We start from the raw sequence: 22,083 nt of genomic DNA on the forward strand, positions 1-22,083 counted from the left end.
CAGAACTCCTGAGCCATAAGCAGCCTGGCTAGAGCTGAACAGGCTGGGCTGACCACCCCTGGCTTCGCGGTTTTTTTGTATAAATAACGCCAAAAATAAAATAAAATAAATAAAAATAAAACCAAACCGCGGCTGCATTAATAACCCGCGTTCCCACCATCCTCCTGGACTTTAACGGTCTGTTCTCTGGAAGAGGGAGCAAAATAAAATTTCACGTGTTTTTTTTTTTTAACCAAGAACAACAAGATTTGGTTAAACACTACAAAAAAAAAAAAAAAAAAAAAAAAAAAAAAAAAGATTTAATAAATAATAAAGTGCTACATATTCGCTATGGAGAGGCAATTTGAGGTTATTTGGTGTCCCGTAGACATTATATACTAATGGTGCAGCCAATCAGGACATGGAGACCAGGGTCATGCCGGTAACTATTACGGGATTGGAAGGGTTCTAGGCTGGTTGAAGGGTTCTAGGCTGGTTGAAGGGTTTTTTGTTCTCATACTCGGTAGTGTTGCGATACATGAGATTTATGAAGACCCCGTAGACCCAGAGCTTCTATACCAGGGAGAAAGATCTCTCACCGGGGGTTACGGGGATAAAACGAGGGGATATTGCTCTTTCCGATCCGCCACAAACAGTCCGCCGATGAGATTCGGCTTTATCCAGGTTATGCTCCTCATATATTATTATTGAATGGGTTTTAAAGGAAAGCGACCAAAATCTGCAAGCGCAACCAGATCTCACATTGTAGCATTCCATTTATGGGAAAACAAACATCTACGATGATGTCATAAATGGCGGCAACAATAATATTCCACTGGATAAGACGGGAGATATTTCAGGACTTGGAGTATATTTCTGATACATCCTGGCTGAAGAGGTTCCTTAATGCTTTACGCTGCAGTGCGTTGGTGGCCTCCCCAAACACTGACTTTTATGGAAGATTAAACGCTTCTTCTTCTGTGATTAGAACAGGAAGTGATGTCACGGCGCAGTAACATTGCGTGGCGTAGATGACAATGCGTTCCAAAAGTAGGAGGTGTTCCAGCTCAATGACATCACTCCCACCTCAATCTACCCCTCCACCAATACGCTGGTGGGGAATTTCGTTTTAATCTACGATGTTCTGAAATTATAAAAATGTATCATTTTACAAAACAATTAAAATAAACCCCCCTTAAAGCCACAGAATTATATTTTCTGTTAAAAAAAGAATTAGTTTTTTTTTTTTATGATGGTGAACACTAATTCTATACACAGTCAGCTATGGAAACTTACATTTTTTTATGTACTTTGTATATTTCTTAAAGAAGGTCTGCAATCTGTTTCTTTTACCAGAAAAAAAAAAAAGAAATAAAAAAAAAAAAAAAGCAGAGTCTCAAGACTATAAGCAATTTTAAAATGACCCCATAAACCTTTCAAATTTTCGCTAATCTATTTACTCTGAACAAGAACGCAAAAAGCCACAATTAACATGTGCATTCAATTTCCGTAATCTCATTTCATGGCCTCGCTATGGAGAACGAGGAAATTACTCTGACAGCTCTGACAGAACCAGGAAAGGAGGACAGCGGAAAAAACATACACAAAAAAAAAAAAACTGGAAAAAAAAAAAAGGCTAAAAGAGGGGTTTTTTGGAGATGTTTTCTCTAAAATGTTTCCCGCATATTTAGCTGTAACCCCCGATACCGCAGCGGCTCGGATCTCTGCTACCGGGCTCCGGGGGGGCTTTTTAAATCCCTTTTTTCTATTGGATTTACCGGTTTTCCGCGTACGGCGAAGCCAAAGCCTGGAAGATGCTGCTAAACGGATCACATAATTTGCATTTCATGCGATTTGAGTCCAGGAAGCTTCGTAATACCCCCCCCCCCCCGAAAAAACCTAATTTCTGAATCAAGTCTGGGAGTCTGGATATCGTCCCGCGACAAGAAGCGTATTGTTCGGAGACCTTTCCGAGCCCGAAACGTGTCTTACAAGCATTTATTTACAAAAACTACAACGCATTGCATACAAACAGAAAGGAATAACCAAAAAAAAAAAAGCGGAAAGACATAAAAATGCGTGCATCAAATCGGTATAAATGCTTTGGAAACTTTCAGCTGAAATTGGTGGCAGCCCGTGGCAGAGCCAGCATTTTGTGATCAGTTTCCTATCTGGAAGTTCTCTCCCTTCTTCTCCACTGACAAAGGCTGCCTGAACCAATCAGCAGCAATCAGCAACCTAGCAATAGGGGAGAGATGACTAAATGGGGAGGAATAATCATGCAGATCCAGGAAGTTAAGACGGCTGCTGCCCCGGTATAGATACATATATAATGTTAACTGAAAACTATTACATGGGTGTATTTAGTGAACTTTCAAATATCTCCAAATATACTTACACTGATCGATCAAAAATGATTTTTTATGATAAAAAGCTGAAAATATTAATTTATAATAAATATAACACAAAAAGTTACACATTCTAAAAAAAGAATTTCAATTCATTTTAATTCACTTCATGTAAAACAAGCCTATGAGAGCCTCGGCACCAAGGTCACATAAAGGTTGTTTTTTTAAACCTCAAGAGTTTCCAGTATTGGTTGAAAATAAATAAATAAATAAATAAAACTTCAAACTCTACAGGGAAAACAAAAAGGAAATTCTTAAAGTTAAAAGGAAAATTCCGCTCAATTTAACTAGACTTATTTATTAACTAAAAAAGTTAACTATAAACCCCCCCTTTTTTTTTATTTTTTACAATGGTTGCTGCCTAATTAACTTCTGACGGGTCTATAAATTAGATGAGTAAATAGAGCATCTGTTGTATTTTAACAGCCTGGCTTTAATTTGCTCAATGCAAGAAAACCGTTTTACCGAGAGCACTTTCAGCCAATTTCAGGCAATTGCTTTCTCAATGTACAGATTTTTGCAATTACTGCAAAATTCTTAAAAAAAAAAAAAAAAAAAAAAAGAAAAAACAAAAAGAGGTGAAATATAGCAAAATCCAATTAAACTGATGGCCTTTTCATAAATGAGCCCGACTCACGAGCAAGAAGTTTCTTTACTAAGCTGCGTAGAATACAGAACATTTAAACAAAACAAAAAACATCGGGATGAAATAAACATTTCTCAATTCTGTTTGGTTTTTTTTTGTTTGTTTTATATAAATTGCAGAGTTGTAGCAATTTTTCGTTTCTCAGTGATAAGAAGCTTTTTACATTTTTTTTTTTTATATTTAAAATATTTTTAAAATTATTTTATATTTTATTTCTCATAAATGTGCAAAGATATACATTTTTTTTTTATAAATTTAGATACAGTTTGGCCCTGGTGAAACCACTGCTGAAAGTTGTTTTTTTTTAACAATTTATTATTGTTTTTTTATTTTATTATTATTATTTTTTATAGTTTTTATAAGAAAAGGTAATAGTTAGCCTGTGTACTTTGGAAGAATATAATTTAAAGAATGCAACTTTGGAACATGGTATTTGGAATATGGCAGAGGAAATTTTGCCAGATTATTTTCTCCTATAAAAGTGACTTTACAGGGAGGGGGGGGGGGGATAAAAATAACTGGCAATTCCAAATGAAATGGAACCAGATTTTATTTGCTGCTGTTTAGCAATGGAAAAACTGGACTTTTTAATTTTTTTATCATAAATCTTACTTTTCTATTATCTCCAATACTTTAGGTTATTAGAAAAATCAATGGGGAATTTGGGATTTGCCTAAAAGTTTTTATACTTCGAGAATGAAATAAAAGACTTCATCACCACTAGACTACGAGCTTCAGCGGCCAAACGTAAGCCACGGAAGATCCCGCCACGAAAATGTATCAAAACCCAGCTGTAAACCACCAAAATAACGACAGTAATCTTAAGATTAGTGCCGCTTCCTCCTTGGTTACAAGCGGCTATTCCGAAGCATGCGCCAGATGCCGGGCTGAAACCCCCTTTCAGACGTTTATTTGTATTCCTCCACATTACCGTCAAATACTTTGTTTCAACCTATGTGAAAACTAAAAAAAAAAATTTAAAAAAAACAAAAAACTTATACAGAGTAAAATATATTTATTTTTATATAATATTCAGGATTTGTTGTCTTCTATAATATTGGGAGTTTTGGAGTAAATTCCAAGTCCATTGAAGAGTCTCCCTATTTACATTTCACGAGTAAATTACGACACAAAAACCAGACCTATGTGAATTCTTTCTCAGGACCCGCAGAACTCCGGGAAAGAACCGCAAGGCAGGAATAAAGTAAATATATCGTTTGAACTCCGAAGAGACTGCGATTGAGATGAAGACCAAGCAGGTAACAGACGGGGAGGGCAACAGGGCGGAATCAGCTCCTTAAATAATAAGAGGAACCTCACCTCCTCGACACCAATTCTCCTCCCTTCTAAATGTTTGTTACGAAACCTCTATGATTTTATCCCACGTTACAGGATATTATGGCATAACGGAAAATAAAAATTATATAAAACCTGAAGGTTAGAATAATAAGCGGTGTGATGATGATTCCCTATCGCCGAGACGGGGGACACAATCTGTATATTCAAGCAACGTCTTAAACCTTTATTAAACCCTTCTACACAGAACTAAAAGATATTACAGTGCCACGAAAAAAATATATTCTAATCCCATGCGCTGTATACAGTAACAACCCCCCCCCCGGTGCTATATACAGTAATAACCCCCCAGCGCTGTATACAGTAATATAACCCCCCAGCGCTGTATACAGTAATATAACCCCCAGCACGCTGCATACAGTAATATAACCCCCAGCGCTGTATACAGTAATATAACCCCCAGCGCTGTATACAGTAATATAACCCCCAGTGCTGTATACAGTAATATAACCCCCAGCACTGTATACAGTAATATAACCCCCAGAGCTGTCCACAGTAATATATCCCCCATTGCTTTATGGCGATGCTAATGAAGTCCGTTCCTCCATAGACTTTCATTAGTCAGAGAGTCCTGTGGGGTGATTAAGACTGAGTCATTCTATTGGTCCCCACAGGCAGTATGATAAGGAGTCGGGGTGTTTAGTAGATCGGGGATCAGATAACAGAGCGAGAATCATACAAATGGCTGATATGCAGCTGCCTGAAAATATTATATTATGGGGGCAAAAACTACAACTGGGGTAAAAAAGAAAAACTTATTTTTAATCTGAAGCTGGGGAAAAAAATCCTTCTATGGGAATTCCCTTTTTAGTACAAAAACACCCTATTTAGTGTTGGTCGGTGGTATAATAATGTCTTAAAAGTTCAGCTGGAAATTATTTTGGTCTTTTTGCTATGGTTTTGTCGTTTATAGGATTTTTTAGTAACAGAATTTCCCCGTTTAAAGGTCGCTCTAGAAGAAGCGGAACGTTTCAGATGTTGGCAGCCGGCGTGACCGCAAAGAGATGCGCTAATACAGCAGCACTTTGTTACGAGCAGAGAGGGTACATTATCAGGACGTGTGAATTCCTCCTTCCAGCGGTAATTACCGGCTCAGTAATTAGCAGACCCGGCTTGATTGCGGCCAAGAAAAACTTTACAGCTCAGGCAAGTGGCAACAGACAGCTCGTTAAACTGCCGATTTAATTAGACAATTAGTACCCTCCACAAACGGGTGCGAAATGAACACCGTGCTAATCAAAAAGATGGCGGAGGTTAAGCAGTAATGAACACTTTGTAGGGAAGAGGAAATAAACAGACGGGCGGCAGATCCAACAGAAACAGAGATATTACGGTAAAACCATAATAAATATAATGTTACGACTTTTGGAAAATGTATGGTCTCTTCTACCTACATAACATCATTATTAATAGATGATAGGAAGCAGACAGCGTGCCAGTCTCTCGAATCTCCACCGAGGCAGCTTTTGTGACATTGTAACTTATGAAGTGATTTATAACGTGGATAGGATGGATCCGAGGAAACAAATCTCATTATTACATAAGAACCAGGATATTTGCTAATGGCTTAACCCCTTCGTGACAAAGGCTGATTTTACTTTTTGTACCCTTCGTGACAATGGCCGTTTTAACATTTCTGCGCTGCTCGTGTTTAGCTGTAATTTTCTTCTTTCCCGTTTACTGAACCCACACACATTAGATATTGTTTTTTTCAGGACAAGAAGGGCTTTCTTTAGATGACATTGTTTTGATTGTATCGTATTATTTACTATTAAAAAAAGTATAAAATATGGTGAAAAATTTAGAAAAAAATGACTGTTTCTAACTTTTAGTTGAAAAATCTTTTACTCATCTATAAAAGGTAATAAAAAAACCTGCTAAATAGATTCTACTATTTGTCCTGAGTTTAGAAATACCCAATGTTTTTATGTTTTTTTGCTTTTTTCTGCACGTTATGGAGCAATAAGTACAGGTACCGTTTTGCTATTTCAAAGCCATTTTTTCCAAATCTGGTAATTCTTCCCCCATGTGCCATTTCGGGTATCTTTGAAGCCGGCCAATGCAATTTACCCCATCAAGTCATATATTTTTGAAAACTAGACAGCCCAGGGTATTCCAAATGCTGGTATTTTAACCCTTTCCAAGCACTTATTCTACCATCAGCCTTTGTCAAACTTTATGGTAGTAATTTTTTTGCATTTGTTTTTTCACACACATTTTACTTTAGGTATAAATAAACAGGTTCTGGTATATGTCACTATCATAAAACGCCCCAATATGTGTTTAGCAACATCTCCTGAGTACAGCGATACCTCACATGAATGATTTTGCCTGGCTGTTTGGGGGCAAAAGGGCCACATTTGGGGCATGCACATTTTTCAATGTTGCACTTTGGCATTTGGGGATCCACTGCCCATGCCCTATTTGGTACATCTTTGAGCCGGGCCATTTCAGTGTGCCCAACAAAACCATATATTTTTGAAAACTAGACACCCCAGGGTATTTTAAATGCTGGTATTTTAACTCTTTGCATGCACACATTTTACCACCAGCATTTTTTTAAAGTTTGCAGTAGTATTTTTGTGTGTGTATTTTTCCCACACACACCTACTTTATGTATGAATTTACAGCTCCTGGTATATGCCGCTGTCACACGACACCCCAATATGTGTTGAGCAACATCTCCTGAGTACAGTGATACCCCACATGCATGGGTTTGTCATTTTTGGGGGGAACTAAAAGGCCACATTTGGTACGTGTGCATTTTTCTAATTGGAAATTAGATGTGTGGCCATCCTTCCCCCCGTGTTAATTGGGACCTTGTTGAACCCGGCCAATTCAATTTACCCCATCAAATCATACATGTTTTAAAAGTAGACACCCCATGGGCATTTAATATGCCAGTATTTTAACTCTTTCCATGCGAGAATTGTTTTAAGCTAATATGCTAATTTTAGGACTTGCTCACAAAAATATATTTTTTATATATATATTTTTTTTTGCCTTTTTTTTTTATTTTTTTAACATTTTTTTTCAACTTGAAGGTTCCCCTGATAGTGACATCAGTGGGAAATTATTTTTACATTTTACTGTTTTTTTACTATTTTTTTTCTAATTATTATTAATTTAATTTTATTTTTAATTTATTTTTTCTAATCACACTGTGATTAGAAAGCTGAGCTCCATTGACTTGCATGGTTGAATGCAGTACCTATATTCAACCTGCAAGTGGAGCCAGAGTTCTCTAGAGGGTCTGGAGACCGTCTAGCGAACTTTTTAGACTTTATTGTTTCTTTATTGAATTTTCCCGGACCGCCGCCATCTTGCAGATGGCGAAGATCACCGGCAGCTGCGGCTGTGACCGCTCTCCGGAGCGGTCACAGCCCATCCAAAGGTAAGTGTTTGGTGTCGCTGGATGCCTCCTGATCGAGGCATTCCAGCGACACCATTTAAGTTTAGGAGGCGATCGTTGATCGCCTCCTAAACGCTTTTAAAACGGGCGTCCGCCGCCATACAAAGTATGGCGGATGTTGACGCCCCGGGGAGGGGCCAGAGATGGCCCCTTTGTGCCGATAATGGCGTTGCTGAATGCCTCGAGGTCGAGGCATTACAGCAACGCCGTTTCGGTGCAGAAAGCGAAAATAGATCGCTTTCTGCACCCGTTTAATGACGTGCCGGTCCTGGCACGTCATTTGTCGTTATCGACATGAATTTCCGTGACGTGCCCGGACCGGCAATTGTCATCAAGGGGTTAAAGAGAGTTTAAGTGGGGAGAGTCCAGAGGAGGGAGACTAAAATGGGAATTGGTTTGCAGGATAAAAATGATCAGGAAAAAATAAAGATGAGAGAGACGGAGTGGAGAGGAGAGACGAGGAGTGGAGAGACGAGGAGTGGAGTGGAGTGGAGAGACGAGGAGTGGAGTGGAGTGGAGAGACGAGGAGTGGAGTGGAGTGGAGAGACGAGGAGTGGAGTGGAGAGGAGAGACGAGGAGTGGAGTGGAGAGGAGAGACGAGGAGTGGAGTGGAGAGGAGAGACGAGGAGTGGAGTGGAGAGGAGAGACGATGAGTGGAGAGGAGAGACGAGGAGTGGAGAGGAGAGACGAGGAGTGGAGAGGAGAGACGAGGAGTGGAGAGGAGAGACGAGGAGTGGAGAGGAGAGACGAGGAGTGGAGAGACGAGGAGTGGAGAGACGAGGAGTGGAGAGACGAGGAGTGGAGAGACGAGGAGTGGAGAGACGAGGAGTGGAGAGACGAGGAGTGGAGAGACGAGGAGTGGAGAGACGAGGAGTGGAGAGACGAGGAGTGGAGAGACGAGGAGTGGAGAGACAAGGAGTGGAGAGACAAGGAGTGGAGAGACAAGGAGTGGAGAGACAAGGAGTGGAGAGACAAGGAGTGGAGTGGAGAGGAGTGGAGTGGAGTGGAGAGGAGAGACGATGAGTGGAGAGGAGAGACGATGAGTGGAGAGGAGAGACGATGAGTGGAGAGGAGAGACGAGGAGTGGAGAGGAGAGACGAGGAGTGGAGAGGAGAGACGAGGAGTGGAGAGGAGAGACGAGGAGTGGAGAGGAGAGACGAGGGGTGGAGAGGAGAGACGAGGGGTGGAGAGGAGAGACGAGGAGTGGAGAGGAGAGACGAGGAGAGACAAGGAGTGGAGAGGAGAGACGAGGAGTGGAGAGGAGAGGAGAGACGAGGAGTGGAGAGGAGAGGAGAGACGAGGAGTGGAGCGGAGGCATGAGGAGATACATAAAGTGATTTGACCAGGTACAGGAGGGAATTTATTTCAAAGGAGGAGAAAAGTTACAACAAGAGAGCGGAATCCAACACTAGAGAGTCAGAGACTGAGATGGAACGGAAGGAAGTTTTACTTTTATTTTATGATTCCAGGGTTTTACGAAATCTCAGTCTGGACCAAACTCTATACAACCACATGGCCCACCGTGGATCTAAAAAGCCACACGTGTCCGAGACACCCCCCAATAATAATAATAATTCCACCTACACAAAGGCTGAAGACACGTTCCCCATCGCCAGCTCAGCCGGTCGGGGAGAAAACGTCATTTGACTCACCAGTTAAACACCAGCCCCCTTTGCGCACCTTGGCAGACTCTCCCTGGAGGAGCGAGCGATCACAGAGGTCGTCCCAATCCTCTACACACCCAGGAGGAGCCCGTAACACGCCCACCAGGAACACAAAGAGCCAATGGCTAAGGGCCAAGTGCGGTGGGCTTCTTGTGATTTCCAAACGGCGGATCAGCTTTCTCAGAAAATAACTAATTAACATCTGTCTGTCCAGGGCGAGCGAGACGGACGGCCTTTGACTGGGACATCGCCGTCAGGATATAATCTGGTTAGATCCCAGGCGCCATCTTTACCGGCGTACGTACCGTGTAAGCGATGAATACACGTGTGTTGGTTGTCGCTGAGGAAGAAGCCATCCTTGCACTGACATTCATAGCTGCCCATCGTGTTGACGCAGATCTGCTGACATCCGCCGTTGTTGACCAGACATTCGTCCACATCTGTAAAAACAAACAGAATGGAGTTATTTCTGAAGAAAATGAAGATAGAAACCAGCGGGGGGAAAAAAAGAGCTATTTGTGCATTGAAAAGTTTTTCAACTGATTTGGATACCATGACAGAGGATCACAGGTCTCACTATCAGGACTGCCCCATTAAATTCAGGGTGATTGACTGTTATGGCTGGTATCAACATTCACCTGCCCTCTCTTTCAAGGGTTTCATTATTTGCCCCTATCAAAGGCAGACATCCGACCGACTCAGTCCATCTCTTCCGTATTTTGTACTCCGCAATCCTAAATAAACCCTACGGGAGCAGCCGACGCACATAAAAGGCCATTATTTGCCATTATTAGCTGGAAAAGGCCCTTTATAGGGTCCTGGTCTTAAACAGAACAGCATGTTTCAATTACCAAAGCCATAACCCCCACCACTCCGGCTTGTTTAATGAAAGTGGGGGCTTCTTTTTAAATCCCAGTGTATGCCGTCAGCATTGTCATCTTAATAAAAAAAATTGAAAAATCTAAATTCTACGATATATAAATAGAAAAAAATGTAAAAAATAATAATAAAAAAAAAACATTGCTTCCCGGGTGGTGTGTAGATTTAAGCCTCTCTATTAAGCCAAGATATCCATGGACCCCCCGCCCCCAAGTGAATTTGCTCGGTTCTTTTCCGTTTCATGATTACATATTGGTCGCATTTGTCTGGAGGAAATATCACTTCAATCTTTAATTTACCGGGGAGGAACAACGACCCACGGTTGACATGAAAACTTTTTTTTTATTTTTTTTTTTTTTTTACAATAAAGCAGTCAGACTGTGGGATTCCCCGGCTTTGGTTTTATTAAAAGAAAAAACAAACACAAGAATCCATCATTTCGTAGTTATCGGCCCCGATCTCCCCACGGCTCTCGCACCACCTGGATACACAGATCTCTCCGCCGATAAACTCGGGGGATTACTGTATGAAATAAAACGCAATTTGGTAAAGTATAAAAAAAATAAAGACTACAATCACACCTACGCTTTTATTCCCCTATATAAAGGTCATATTTTATATACATTCTCATGAAATATTTAACAAAATGTATATAATTTTACCTACTAAATATATAAGAATCTTTATTAGTTTTGAACACCTAAACTTTTCTCAGTTGGCGCATTTACTTTTGATACTTTTCTTTGGCTTTGAGAAATTCTAGCCTGTAGTCATGTGACATGAGGAGCGGTCACCGACAGGCTGAAAGTTCTGTTGCCATAGCCAAAGAAAAATGAATCGTTGTGTTTGTAGGGTTTCTTTTTTTACCCTCCATAGGGAAGAATATCATGAAAAATGGGATTGGATTAATTGACTTGACATATATACACCAAATCTGCAAGCAGGATGAATACATCATCTATGTTCTAGATTCAAAACCTCCCTGGACACATTAATAAGATTAAGCATAGAAACACAGAACCCGCCGGCAGATCGGCCCCATCCGGCCCCCGTCTAGTCACCCGTTTCTCCTGCTGTAACGACTCAAACCTTACAGTCGTTGGTCTCGTCTTAGATTCAGGAGCCGTATGTCTACCCCATGCATGTTTAATACCCTCACTGTATTACCCTCTACCACCTCTGCTGGGAGGCTGTTCCACTTATCCACCCCCCTCTGAGTAAAGTAAAATGTCCTTCCTTTCCATCTCAGCCTCTGACCCTCTACTGTTAGATACCGGTCTCTTGTAACTTTTCTCTTCCTTTGAAATAAACGTTCCTCCTGCTCTTTGTTAAACCCCTTTGTGTATTGAAATGTTGCTGTTGGTAGATATATATATATATATATATATATATATATACATACATACACTCAGACAGAACACCTAACTGTCCAAAAATAATGAGCGTAAGAATCATTAGTAATCTGCATATTAATTATCCAACTAGTTCCTATTTAAATCATTCAGACCTTCTTTGCATAGAACCTTCTTAGAACATTAAAAAAAAAATAATAATAAAACAATAAATAACAATATTAAAATATAAATTAAGATTCTAACCAACAAAGACTTTTCAGCAAGAACTCTGTGGCCAATAGAGTCCACTTTTTCACTTTTCTAATGCCCTTAAATAATAATAAACCAAATCAAATTGTTTCAATATTAATTCAAAATAATAATAAAAATAGTTATTTTATCTTTTTTTGCAGATCACAACAGTAACCGAACTGTCTGGAGCAGGTTTTTAAAAAATATATATATATTTCCCCCCATGGTACGTGTGGCTCCAAAAAAAAACACTTTCATGTTTGCAATAAAGCGGTAAATTGCGTAAATGCAAAAAATAGTTCTAAGCAGGTCAACAAAGAACGTTACATTATTTCCAGCTTGAAAAAAAACCAAAAAAAAAAAAAAAAACACACAAAAAAAAAAAAAGCATCCCCCAGCGGGAAATCAGCGCCGAGGTAGTAACAATGTAACAAGTTGCTCTCACTTCTCATTCAACTTGCTACATTTTTCCAAGTGAAGTTTTAGCGCTTGGCAACCGAGTTGACATTAGAAGCCTGGAAAGTTCTATTTACGGAGCGGTGATAGGGGTCGCTCGGATTGCCAAGAAACCAAATATCCTCCACATCAACTACTTTTTCAGAAAGGAAATGAAAAAAAGTAACTATTACCAAAACCAAATATATATATTTTATTTTTTAATGAGTTGGCCAATAGAAGAGTTTAATAAAATTAAAACATAAAAAAATGTATCGGTTAAGAATTTGTTACCAAATGTATTTTTGTCCAGACAAGTTGGTATCGGGTGATTTCCCAAATAGTACCTTATCTGTATGTTAATTATTCTCGTTACTTTGTGACAAGGAAGGAATTCATTAACTAACAGCTCCAGGGGGGAATAGGATGCTGGAAGAGTCAGGGAAGGGGGCAGGATATCAGAATGAGACCCCCGGGGCAAGCTCGTAAAAAAGGAGAGAAATCACTTTCAGAGGTCAACATGGGTAGACAATTATTCCCATCAAGGTCAGGGATGGGGGAAACGCTTCCCGGAGAGGAATCACCCTCCAAGGTCAATGTTGGGTGGAAAGTTATCAGAGGAGACCAGAAATCGTTTTTTTGAGGATAAAAAGGGACATTTTGGATGTAAATACGAAAAAGCTGCTCAGGAAGACTAAAGGGGAAACAAAGTATCATCTCCCATCTTCATCCGAAAGTCTGAGTGGCCGTTTCACCAGGACCAGGCAGCGTCTCAGAGGAACGGGTTCAGTGAGTGAACCAGGACAGTCGGCACATGGGGTATTACCCCTCCGGCAGCCGGCTTTTACAATGAAGCCACCGGCAGCCTATCCATGCCACCGGCACGCCATTTACCAGGCAGGCTGTGGTCACAAGAAAGGGGGACTGAGATTCCCCGCGTATCGCCTCTGTCATAACCACGAGCTGCCGCTGTGACGGGCAAACGCGGTTATTTAGTAAACAAATGATACATTAAAAACACATTTATTTATTTAACCGGGTGGGTGGTCTCCAGCTTACCCACCGGAGATAAACTAATGAACAAAGGAGGAGAAGTATTAGAACAAGAGGTCATAATCTAAAACTAGAGGGTCTGAGGCTGAGATGGAATGGAACAGAAGTTCTACTTTACCGAGAGGGTGGCAGAAAAGTGGCGCAGCCTCCCAGCAGAGGTGGTAGAAGGTAATACAGTGAGGGTATTAAACATGCATGGGATAGACATACGGCTCCTGAATCTAAGACGAGACCAACGACTGATTAACGATTGGGACTAGAGGGGGCCGAATGGGTCTGATCTGGTGGCAAATTCTATGTTTCAGCAACCAATGGAAGAAAGACAGACCTGAGATCCCACCTCCTATTGGTTAGGCAAAGATCCTATCACCGGTGAATCTCTCCCCCCCCGGGGTACGGCACGGTGTATGCAGAATGGGTTTGAAATGCACTCATTAAAATAAATTTGTTTTATATCCCCCTCCTTTTGGGATAATCCTCTGAAGGCTCCCATACGAGAACGTTATCGAGGCCGGACATTCTTTTCCAGTGAATAAGACCACAAGAAACGCGGCCGTAGCATCCGAAGGAAAAATATTTTGAACTTTAAAGGCGTCCCTGTCAAGCCCGTCATATGATTCACGTCGAGAAGACGGAAAATGCACCTCCCACGTAGTTCGGCAAAACTAAATTTAGAGGCCAGACAGAAAATAAATAAATGGTAGAAGCGATACTTCTATGAATCATCAAAAAGCTGCGCCATCGAAGAGTTAAGTCTGCAGCAACATTTATTGTTCAGAACAAAACTATAAGAATCAGAACCATTTCAACCGTTTTCTTCCGCAAAATTTAGAACAGCAGGTGGAATTTTGAGGATTTTTTTATGTAGTTCCTCCATTACTGGTTTTATGGTTTTGCTTCTGCAGAGGTTTTAGACTTTTCTACTTTTTCCTACAACGCCATTAAATAATATAAAACGAAAAACTAAAACAGAATTAAACACTAGAAATTTGCAATATTGTTATTATATTTTAGATTAAGGAAACTGGATGTCCATAAAAAAAATAAATAAAAAAAAAGTAAAAAAAATATTTTAAAAAATAAATTAAAAAAATATATTTTTTTTCTTTCGAAATCTCAATTCTCTGCATGAACAACAACAACAACAAAAAAGTTTAACCCTTGTGTGTCCCGCGGCTTGGGGCTTCACAATGAGTTCCTAGTTCTCTTGCAGCAGAAGGGATTTGGAGAAAAGCTTTTTTTTTTTTTTTTCTTTTTTTCTGTGACAAAGTAAATGAGACAAATTGTCCCCAAACGATGCTGCGGGCAGGGGTGAGCGGGTGTGTATTCACTGACAGAGATCACTGCTGGCTCTCGGCTTCTAGTATCGGTTTCTGTGAATGGAGCTTTTAAAATACAGTAAGTTTTAATTGCTACAATTCCAGGGACCGTGGGAAAACGCAGGTTGCCCTCGGTATTCACACAGCTCAATGTCATGTAGACACCTCTCCCCTGCTGATCCTCACAATTGTTCACATTGATTTTGTGCCCCAGAGAGGGGCACGGGATTGTCAGACGCTCAGAATCTTGCAGTCGGCCCGAGCTCAATTCATCTGGACTCCTTACGGACGGCAACCCCCCCCCCCAAAAAAAGTGCTGCGGCTGGTCCTACAAACCGGCATGGGGTGTCCGAGGGCCCCCCCCTCAAAAAAAAATGCTACTGTAAGCCCCACTGCCCCTACTGCCAATATTAACTCCACCAACCCAAAACAACAAAAAATATAATAAGTGTATATATTTAAAGTCTAAATAATAAAAAAAAAAAAAAAAAAAAAAATATTGGGAAAACAAAAGTTTGCATCTATAAAATAGATATATATTGTTATGGTGAGAATTCCCCAACTCAGGTAGAAAAATACATTGAGAACATTTGTATCGAGATAATTCATCACCATCAACTCAAAGCAAAAATATATACTATTTATATAATATATAAAGCAGATATATATATACTATTTATATAATATATAAAGCAGATATATATAATATTTATATAATAAATATATATTATAATATTTTCAAAGAGGACTATCTTCGCTGATGTATTGTGTATGATGGGATTTGGTATGAGGGACTTGGGGGGGTCTTCACAGATCAACAGGTTTGTGATAAAGTCTGAATATTTAAGATTGTTAGGGGTAAAGATCTATTTGTTTCTAATAAAGTAACTTAATAATCCTCACTGGAAACAAATATACTACAAAAAAACTGGAAATTTCACAATTCATTGTCATATTTAGGGAGCGGAGAAATTATGATGATTTCCCCCCCCCCCAACGGCGTTAAATAGATATCTGGGTGTATAATTCAATAAATAATTCCATAAATAGTTTAAAATAAGGACGCATTTCATTTCCATTTATCCATGCATTCAGTCAATTATTTAGGTACCTAATAAAAGCCTCCAAAAATGGCACAAAAATATACATCTGAAACGCTAGAAAGAAAAAAAAAAAGTTCAGTTTGTGCCTTTAATTACAAAATTCTAAAGAAAATTATCCAAAAATGTAATAATTAGAATTCAATCTCTAAGTATCCATGTAATCAATGAATTATTGAAATCCCTAATAAACGCCTCCAGAGATGGAAGAATACAAACATTTGGGGGGGGGGGGGGGGAATCAGTTTGGGCCTTTTATTACAAGATTCTAAAAAAAGGATCCAAAAATTGCCAAAATAATTGGAATGCTCAAAGTAAGATATTCTATACACATTTTGCTAATTTTCTCTCTTTTTTGTAGATTTTTTTTTTCTGTCCAAAACAATTTCATAAAAAAACAAAAAAACCTGTTTAGACAAAACGTTACAAACTTTCAAGATTTTCCCCAACAAAGAGGAAGGAGGGAGAAGTATTTGAACTGAAGAAGGATATAAAGAAAAAATAAACATCTGAAAAAGACTCATTCATGAGCGGCCGAGGCCGCGGACACATTGCGTGCAGCTGTCGCGAGAAAAGTAAAATAAATAAATGCGAAATCAGAAAAAACGCAGGGAGACGCAGGCGCTTTAATCACGACCCTAATCAGTTACATGAACGAGTCCGGCGGATCAGCCATCTATTTCAATATTTCTTTTTATTTATTCTTTTAAAATACATTTGGGGAATGTTGGGATAATGTGGAGGAAATTATAGCTAAAAAAAAAAATATAAAAAAAATATATATATATATATATATATATATATATATATATATATATATATATATATATATATATATATATATAAATAAATAAATCTATCTACCTGGCAGCCTCATTGACCTCAGTTTGGATGGTTTCCTAAAAATTGTTGGGCTCTTATGCAATCTCCTTAGGTTCGTGGAGGGATTCGTACATTAGATCGTAAGCTCATCAACCCATGTTTTTTTTTGAAAGTAATAAATATAAATTTATTGAAGTACATTGAGGTGCCGGTGTAGGTGTTTTTTGGTTTGTTTTAATAATGCTTCATAGAGGAGGGTGGGAGACACCTGTGACATCACAGATTCCTGCACGTTAGCGGGGGATCAGCCAATGAAAACGTCATATTAAAGTACCCTTTAAACTAAACAACGTCACAAGTAAAGGGGAACATATTTTTTTTATGTGGCCATAATCTGAATCTAGAGGGTCAGAGACTTGAGATGGAATGGAAGGAACTTTTACTTTACTGAGTGGAACAGCCTCCCAGCAGAAGTGGTAGAGGGTAATACAGTGAGGGGATTAAACATGCATGGGGTAGACATACGGCCCCTGAATCTAAGACGAGACCAATGACTGATTAAGGTTTGAGTTTTTACAGCAGGAGAAACGGGCGACTAGACGGGGGCCGGATGGGGCCGATCTGCCGGCAGGGTCAGCGCTTGTGATTGGCGTTGCTCGCGATGAATAAACTGGAAGATCAGAAATCAGTACAAAAACACAGAGAAAAGGTAAAAGTTATAAACAACCCTTTATCTAAAAGAACATCCGCGATCTTCCAGAACGTTGAGCTCAGCAGCCGTGTGTTTGGTCAGAAAACACCAGCGTTAGAACCGTCGGAATAGCTTATTTTTGTTGCAGAATGATCAACATTTGGATATTTTCGGTATTTATTTGTTTCGTCTTTGGGTGCCAAAGAAGAATCCTTCGGGGACGGCTGAATTGCAATAAATCTTCCTCGGAGAAGGATTGCCAAGAAAAGGGAGACGTGGAGGCGATAAGATACACGGGGCTGCGAGCTGGATCCTAACTCACAGAGGGCATTTCAATTTAAAGGGACAGTTAAATGTCCCTGACCCCCCCTCCCCCAAACACACACACGCTATAGAAGCTGCAGCTGCCCTTCTCTCCATGATCCGAACATCCTTACCATTGATTGGCTGCTTCCAGCAGCCAATGAGCATCAGGAAAGCACTCGCAATGAACTCCTAATTGGCAACGTCCTAACACAGGGCAAGATCCTGCAAGGCCACCGATTTCAATTGGAGCGTTTTCCTTCGCCTGATTGGCTGCTTCCAAGGGTGGGAAACATAGGACCGTGGAGGGGCTGGAGCTGCAGCTTCCCCTGAAGGGAAGCGCTTTATAGTTTTTCATTTTCATTAACAATAAAACGTCAGATTTCAACCATGTGACGGGGGTAGCAAGATGGCGGCTCCCCCGTGCCGCAGAGGAAATTAATATATTAATAATTTAACTGAGAAACATAATAAAAGTCAAAGAATTAGGATCAGGGGTTATTTGTAATGTCACAATTGCCCTTAAAATGAAATATCACTTTAACCCTTTCCTAAACGAGCTGATAACCGCATGACGAAGTGCATTGCTACGTTATCAAGCAAAAGAGGGGGGCTCGGCCCTCGGGGGGGGGGGGGCAGACTGAAAGATGAACATTGTAACGTTTAATACAAATTCTCCCTAATTATCTGCCCGAGACAGGCGTCTAGACATAATTCAGAGCGAATAATCCACGCTTGGACTTTCCAGCCTTGTTTGTTACAGTAAAAGACTTCATTATTTGCCTTGATACTTTTTCTTGGTAAATAATAAGAAAAAATTTATTTATTTTTCCTGGTTTTAGTGTTAATTTATCGAGAGTCTATGAATGCTTAAAATGTGTCCCAAAACACCAATATTTTTAATTTCCAGACACACGGACATTCATTATATATATATATATATATATATATTTTATTTTATTATTATTTTTTTATTTTAAGGTTTGGCAGAATAATTTGAATCCGATACACGGTTTCAAAAAATACACAAAGACGTCATTTTGAGACGAGCCGTCAACAGCCGACCGCCGTAGGACGCGGTGTCCGACCTCGCGGTGATGTCAGCCGTATCTTTATATAGAACACTAAACCGGCCTGTCTGCAGGAAAGCGCTTGCGACGCTCAGGAAAAATAATTCAGATTTACATGAATGATGGTTTGTTTTTGGAAAGAAACCTAACTTAGTGGCCTTGAAAAAAGTAATAAAAACAAAAAAAAATGGCATCCAGGGGTCGTAAAGAGCTTGAACGCGGACGGGAGCAATCTGCTAAACGCTGCAGCAAATATTATTACCGATATCTACTAAAATATCTCGACGGAAAATATATTTATACACACGCTCAAATTCTATATAAATGTATATATATTCATTTAGTTCCTTCAGCCCCTCCCCCCCAAAAAAAAGTCTTAATTATACAAAAAAGCTCTTTTATCTTGTCTAACCTGGCTATAAAAATATATAATTTTTCCAAGTGCAAAAGTATTTTTTCTTTAGTGAGAGGGCGGCGGATATATGGAACAGCCTCCCAGCTGAGATGGTAAAAGGTAAGATAGCAAATCCCGCTGAAGATCTACTCACCCAGACAGTTGTGTCCATCGTGAGCCAGCATGAAGCCATCGTAGCACGTGCACCTATAATTGCCTGGAATGTTGATGCACTCGTGTACGCAGCCGCCATTGTAGTCATTGTCGCATTCATCGATATCTGGGGGGAAAAAAATCATATTTTATTACTTTAGAAGATATTTCAAGATTTAGGAGACGCACAAAAGAAGTCTTTAGACAAAACAGCAGAATTTTTAAAGTTTAACCCTACTGAAAACCCACAAATGCTGCCTGAAATGCCGGGTACCGATCCAAAGCGCCCCCTGTGGCCACATGTAGAACTGCACTAGCTCCCTATGCATCTACAAGGGGCCACAAATGAAAGCAGCCAATCAGTGACAAGAAAGCGATTACATTTCTGCGCACGCCTCCCAGCACTGGAATTGACTGGCAGTAAGTACCCCGTGTACCAAAAGTACGCGGACCCCCCTCCTGATTACTGCGTTTAGGTGTTTCAGCCCCGACAGGTGTATAAAATCAGCCCATAGGCAGCCGTCTCCATAGACAGACATCGGCAGTAAATGAGCTCAGCGGCTTTCCACGCGGCGCTGTCACAGGACGCCACCTCTGCCCTGTGGGATCTGCCCCGGGCCACTGCAAGTGGAAGCGCCTAGGGGGTAACAGCAGCTACCACGTGGGGGTGGGTTTTGCTAAATCTTTCTATCATGGGGGGGGGGTGATTTTATTTTCTTGTATCTTTGAAAAAAAATAAATAAATAAAATATCTTGCATTTTTCTGGTTCGTGCCAAGCAGCTCCTGGCAAAGGGCAGACAAACAGATCATAAATAAACGAGCGTGTTTTATAGCCATTCTCCCAATATTTAACGGAGAGCTCTCAGCGCGCCGCGCCACCGGCGGTCTCCATACCCATAAATCAGCCCCTCTTACCGGAACCTGAATTGTATTTGTCACGTCGTAAAATGTATCGACTTTAAAAGGCAAATTCTACCAAAAAAACATGTTCGCAATCATTCCCTTAACAAAAAAAACAAAACAAAAAAAAAGCGCGGCCGCCTGCCGTTCACGATATACGGCAATAAAACGTAATCGCCGGAATGATGGAGCTGGAAGCAGAAGCGGCTCGTGCCGGACCGGACCGGATACGGCTGAGGATCCGGGGAAGTTGGCCATTACTATACATTAACCTGATTTACCCCAATTCAAAGCATTACTGTCTTAAAGAGACACCGCACTTTAAGTACCTTGAAGAGAAGCTGTTGAGCTGCAGCTTCTCACTAAGGTAAAATTTTTATTATTATTTACTTCATAGCGAATGCAGGGGGGTTTTTTTGTATTTCTTCTACAGAAAACACCAAATCGGAACATCCAGAATCCAGGTTCTCAGAAGGTGTTAATCCTCAAAGAACAACTAAAAACACCGGCGTACAAAAGGGCGCTTTCAGTCACGCGCGGGGAAACGTTTCCGTCCCGGGGAAGATACCGAGATGTTTCAAATAGTTTTGCGGGTCTTTTTTTCTTCTTTCCACTGGAAATGGAAAGCAATTTGTGTTTAATGGACTTCCTGGGAAGACACGAAACTCACGAAAAGTAATAAGTGCGTCTGATCTTAAAAGGAGAACGTCGCACCGTGAACCGGTAATCACTGATTACTTTTATTTAATGTTTCATTTTTTATATTTACTAGGATTTTACATTTCCCATTACCCCTTAGTGAAGACGGCATCGGAATCCCATTGGGCAGCCCGACCAGGAAGTTGTAAGCCGCTTCCTGTTCTCTCCCTGCGACAGGCCCAAGCAGGAAGTTGGAAGCCGCTTCCTGTTCTTTCCGTGCGACAGCCCAAGCAGGAAGTTGTGAGCAGCTTCCTGTTCTCTCCGTGCGACAGCCCAAGCAGGAAGTTGTGAGCCGCTTCCTGTTCTCTCCGTGCGACAGCCCAAGCAGGAAGTTGTGAGCCACTTCCTGTTCTCTCGCTGAGGCAGCCCAACCCCCTGCGACCACTTGTTCCTGTCTCCTCAAACCAATTTAACATAGTTTAGAAAGGACCCTTCCGACCTGGTCCGAACAGGGAGACAGGAACATCTCGGCGTCACGTTACCCCCCTGTGAGACCGCGGCTGCCCGCACAAGGGGCAAAGGAGGCACAGACAGGCTGTTTGGGGCAATGATGGCACAAACTGGCTGTTTGAGGGTAAGAATGGCACTGATAAGCTGCATGGGGGGCAAAGGTGGCACTGTGGGAGATGTTTCTTGGTGAAATTGGGGGCGCATTCCAATTTTTGCACCAGGCCCCGTGGTTTCTAGTTACGCTCCTGGTTCTGGGTTTCTGCGTTTGGGGTCTGTGACGGCTGAGAACCGGGGAAATGAGCCGTGTGCAAAAAGTTAACGTCTTCGTGGAAGTCAGCGCAGCGCGTGCAGAATAATATACACCGCATAATCCACGTCTTACCGCTCCTTAAATCCGCTTTCATTTTAACGAGGTCCTTGAGCAGAGACAAGCTGCAGACCCCGAACTATAACCCGACCGCCTTAACCTTCCTGCGACTCAAACGCTATTCAGCCGGCGATCCCTGGTTTATAACAACTTAAACTGCACCTGTTTCCACTTAAATGGAAATCTGCAACCAAAACGCCGTATAAATCATGTTTAAAAGACACAAAGTTACAACATTCCACTTACGGCTAAGTGTCTATTTCCATAAACCTCTTTTATTTTTTGGCAGACATGTTTTTGAACTTAACCTCCACTTGCCGTCGCGTCGGCCGCTCTTATCTCCGCAGACCATCGACCCCTCCGAAGCGCAAGATGAGCTCCACGTCCCTCCGAAAA

The 22,083-nt window shown here is 40.8% G+C and overlaps 1 protein-coding gene across 1 annotated transcript in view; it reads right to left on the reverse strand.

Moving 5' to 3' along the window:
• Positions 1–22,083, reverse strand: part of LOC149274890 (signal peptide, CUB and EGF-like domain-containing protein 1) — a 57,055-nt gene that overhangs the window by 29,548 nt on the left and 5,424 nt on the right. The window contains exons 2-3 of the mRNA XM_089505133.1: positions 19,272–19,397; positions 9,771–9,905 (exon numbers count right to left, since the gene is read on the reverse strand). Coding sequence (XP_089361259.1) covers positions 9,771–9,905; positions 19,272–19,302 — 166 coding nt within the window. The 5' untranslated portion in view covers positions 19,303–19,397. The remainder of the gene's footprint in view (positions 1–9,770; positions 9,906–19,271; positions 19,398–22,083) is intronic.

The sequence above is a fragment of the Sceloporus occidentalis genome, unplaced genomic scaffold, assembly GCF_023333645.1.
Source record: "Sceloporus occidentalis isolate IW3139 unplaced genomic scaffold, rSceOcc1.0.p SCAF_313, whole genome shotgun sequence".
Taxonomy (NCBI): domain Eukaryota; kingdom Metazoa; phylum Chordata; class Lepidosauria; order Squamata; family Phrynosomatidae; genus Sceloporus; species Sceloporus occidentalis.